At 37.2% G+C, this 4,548-nt stretch overlaps 1 protein-coding gene across 1 annotated transcript; it reads right to left on the bottom strand.

Moving 5' to 3' along the window:
- Window positions 1-1,080: 1,080 nt before the first annotated feature.
- On the bottom strand, window positions 1,081-2,306 carry LOC126656868 (uncharacterized). The gene is made up of 3 exons (XM_050351490.1): window positions 1,985-2,306; window positions 1,504-1,873; window positions 1,081-1,390 (listed from the first exon to the last, which is right to left on the bottom strand). The coding sequence occupies exons 1-3, from the start codon at window positions 2,304-2,306 to the stop codon at window positions 1,081-1,083; spliced, it is 1,002 nt and encodes a 333-aa protein (XP_050207447.1).
- Between the last annotated feature and the right edge of the window lie 2,242 nt (window positions 2,307-4,548).

Here is a 4,548-nt window from a genome sequence, read left to right as displayed (position 1 = left end):
GTTGATGTTGCTAGTGATCAGACTCAAAAGTAGTACGAAAACTGTAGATTTTCTAAGGAATATTAGAAAAATGGTTCTCTCTTTATACTATTTACTTATTGAAATGAATATAAATTTTTAATTTTTGTTTTGTGATTTTTATAGATTAACTTAGAGAATGAATCAATTTTTTTTGGAGAAAGACCAAAAAAGAGCTTTATTACTGAATGCAATAAAGAAAAAACCAAGTTCAGCACAAAACAACAGCAGCTAAAACAAAGCTGAAAAGCTACAAAGGAAACAGGCTCCCTGAGAAACAACAGACTAAATCAGCAACTCAAATAACTTGTAACTTCTAAATATCATCATAAATAGGAGAGTTTTTCTTGATATAGTTGAACTTGTTCAAAATAGAGTTCTTGATGTCCATAATGATAACTCCAACTGAGGCACTCCTAGCTTTCCAGATGAAGTAGGTAGTAGCAGCAAACAAATTTCTTCTGAGGACTGCTCTAACATTCTTTCCAGCAGCTTTTTTGGAAAACCAGCTAACTAGTCTTCTCCAGGTCCTGATATTGCTAGGACAGTTGCAAATAGAGAGAGTTTTGTTCCAGACTACCCTGACAAAAGGCACTCATTGAAGACATGCTCTATATTTTCTATCCGATTCATGCAAAATACACAATTGTCATCAGGGGTCACTCCCCACTTCAAGAGCCTATCTTTGGTTCTGAGCCTTCTCCTGAGAATCAACCATAGAATGAAACTATACCTGAGTATATTATCATTACCCCAGACTAGCTTATGCCACTCAACTTTTTCATAATGGTTTCTAAATAGGTCCCAAGTTTGGGAAATAAAAAATCTGTTGTTCTTCACTACTTTCCATTCAATGTTATTTGGGATGCTACTTTGCAGCTTGAAGTTGTCTCTGATGTACTCCCAAGCTTCCTCAGTTGCTGAATCAATGGGGTCAGGAAGAACCGATCTGTTAAGTCTGAAGAGGTCAGCAACTCTAGGAGACTTGTTTATGTCAGCATCTCTCATCTTAACCCTGAGGAATTTCTCCATTAAAGTACACCCATTAATCCAGGGATCACTCTAGAACACAGTATTAGCCCCATCACCAGTCTTGTAAGAGACAACTTTTTGAATTTTGTCTTTAATCCCAATCAGGCCTCTCCAAATCCAACTAGAATTATAGTTAGCTTTGGCACCCCAGTAGCTATTCCTCTTGAGCTTGTTGTTCTTTATCCATTTGACCCAGAGAGAGTCAAAGTCATTCAGAATATACCAGACATGTTTAGCAATGGCAGCCTTGTTCCAGTCCCCCATACTTTTTATACTCAGGCCTCCTTCTGTCTTGGTTTTGGTTATCTCATTCCAAGAAACCAGCGCATTGTACGTCCCTCTGCAGCCCCATTCCACAAGAATCTAAAGCAAGTACTCTGAATATTCTTAATAAGAGAGTTAGGTAAGATCATGATGGCTGCCCAAAAGACATGCATACTGAGCAGAACATACTGAATTAATTGAAGCCTTCCAGCATAAGAGAGAAACTTGCAGGTCCAAGATATAATTCTGCTAGTTATTTTATCTGTAATACCTTTGCAATCAGACTTAGACAACCTAGTGGTAATCAGGGGGATACCAAGGTATCTTAAGGGAAGGATGCCTTGTTTGAACCCTAAAGTACTCATGATCCTATCCTTGACATTGTCCTTCACATTACAGAAGAAAACCTGGCTCTTGTTAGGGTTAATTTCAAGGCCAGAAGAGTCTTTGAAATGGGAAAGATTTTTGTTCAGAAAGTTTATAGACTCTATATCACCATGACAGAATAAAAGAAGATCATCAGCAAACATAAGACGATTTAAGTTTGAGGATTTACAACCTTTGTGAAAAACAAAGGACATATCAGTATTCTTAAGGTTCCTAGACAAATAATCCATGCATAAGACAAAAAGAATGGGGGAGATGGGGTCTCCCTATCTAAGGCCTTTACTAGCTTTAAATAAATCACCATCAGAGCCATTCCAATTTACATAAAAACTGGAAGATTTAATACACTCCATAATGAGCTTAATGATATTATCAAGAAAATTAAGGAATAAAAGGGATTCCTCAACAAAGTCCCAGTTTATGGAGTCATAAGCTTTTTTTAGATCAATTTTGAGCAGGAACCTAGGAGTCCCAGAGTTAACATGATAGTTCCTAACAAGGTCATGAGCTAACATGATATTGTGGGCAATAGATCTCTTAGGAACAAAGGCTGATTGGTTATCAGAGACAAGTCTACTAAGAATAGGGCTAATTCTAGTAGTCATGACTTTGAAAATGATCTTATAAAGGAATCGCAACAAGAAATAGGTCTAAAATCATCAAGGGTTTCAGCATTACTGTTTTTAGGAATAACAGAAATAGCAGTAATATTCAAGTTTTTGAGAATTTTACCTGAGTTGAAAGCCTCCTGCACATACTGAGTTATATCATTCTTCATGATCCTCCAGGAATGCTTGTAAAAGTGGCTATTAAAATCATCAGGACCAGTTGCCTTGTCAGACCCTATAGAGAAAAGGGCACCCTTGACCTCCTCTTCAGTAAACTCTTACAGATCCCTGTCATCTCCCTCAGAGAGGACATTATCATCATACATATCCCTTCTAATATGAGTCATGCTGTTGTTGTTTCTACAGAACAGGTTCTGATAGAAATTTGTCATTTCCAGGTGAATCTTATCTTTATCAGTGATATACTCTCCAGACTCCAATTTGAGAATAGAAATATTATTCTTGATTTTTCTTTGCTTGACAGAATTATGGAAGAATTTGGTATTAGAATCCCCTAGCTTAAGCCATTGGAATCTAGACTTTTGCTTGTAGAAGCTCTCCTCAGCATACATAATTTTCCTCAGATGGTTGGCCATAACTTTCTCTTCATCAAGTAAAACTGCATTCAAGGGGTCTTTTTGGATCTCTTTCTGTAAATTCGTCAATAACTCCTTCTGGTTTTTAACTCTCAATGAGATACCAGAGTAATTCTTCCAGCTTTTGAGAGATTCTAAAGCTGGTATACCCCTGATAATTCTTCTTCCATTCCTCCTCAATAATCTTGTTGTACTCAATATGCTTTGTCCAGCAGTTAAGAAATCTAAATCTCTTTCTCCTTTTAGAATCATCTTTCTTGCAGTAGATCAACACAGGACTATGGTCAGAGATACCATTAGTCAGAGTTTCAAAGTAAGAGTCATGATAGGTATCACTCCAGACTCCATTGATAAAGGCTCTGTCCAGGCTACGCCAAATTCTTTTGTCCCCAAGTTGATTGTTATTCCAGGTATAAAAGCAACCTACATTCCTTCATCTCTACCAGGTTAGCATTGTTGACACAATCAGCCAATTCAGCAGCATGATTATTGTCTAACTCAACTTCCCCACATCTATCTCTATCACTTAAAACAGTATTAAAATCACCCTGAATCAACCAAGGTCCACTCAAATTATTAGAGATATTAACAATGTCATTCCAAAGAGAGTGTCTGTCATTAACCTGATTTGAGCCATAAATGCAGGACCATAAAGCTTTAAAATCTTTTCCCTTCACTCTACAATGAATGTATTGGTCAGATTTAGCAACAACCTGAACCTTAACTTTGGTCTTATCATAAACCACCCAGATCTTACCAATATCCGAGTACTCATAATTGTCAATCATACCCCAATCATGTAATCTCAACTTACTCCAAACACTATCTTTATTATTCATTCTGACTCTAGTTTCCACTAGACCAGCTAAACTCACCTTATTATTCACAAGCAGACTCCTAGTCTCAGCTTGTTTCAGAGGATCATTTAGTCCTCTGACATTCCAACTACACATATTCATTTCCCTCTATTAAGAGGCTTGATAAGCCTCTTAGAAGGACCTTGTTTTTTGTTCATATTCAGGGATTTAGTGAAAGTACCTGTTGTTTTAGGCACCTCAGCAACCTCTTTAACCACCATTTTTTGCTTCTGTTTCCTGTTTGTCACAAGTTGAACCCATCTTCTTGATCAGTCTTGGAGAGGTTTTAGCCACATCAACAATTGCTATTTGAGTTGAGACAACCTCAGTCACCTTCACATTAGCAGTATTTAACGAATTGCAATTTCATTAATTTAACTATTTAACTTCATACTCTACTTGATTTATGAGTCAAAGGGAAAAAAATTCCCCCTCAGTCACCTTCACACTAGCAGGTTTTTCTCCCTCAGTCACGTGCCTATTTTCAAGTTTCCCCTCATATTTATTAACATCTATACTAACTGCTTCATTACCATTTGACTTAGCAATCCACATTTCTTTTTTTCTCACAATTCCTGTGGCCCAGTTTCTTGCATACACTGCACATGATCGGCTTCCATTCATACTCCACATACTGGATTAGTTGTTCACCGTTTTCATCTTCAATAACAACACAATCTGGAAAAACCCCGTTTAACTTCATATCAATAAGAACTCTGGCATAAGCTAGCCTCGATCTGTCTCTGGTACACCTATCAGCGAATAACGGTTTATCCAGGGTGCTGG

The sequence above is a fragment of the Mercurialis annua genome, linkage group LG7 (genome assembly GCF_937616625.2).
Source record: "Mercurialis annua linkage group LG7, ddMerAnnu1.2, whole genome shotgun sequence".
Classification (NCBI taxonomy): Eukaryota; Viridiplantae; Streptophyta; class Magnoliopsida; order Malpighiales; family Euphorbiaceae; genus Mercurialis; species Mercurialis annua.
This window is presented reverse-complemented; position numbering and strand designations above follow the sequence as displayed.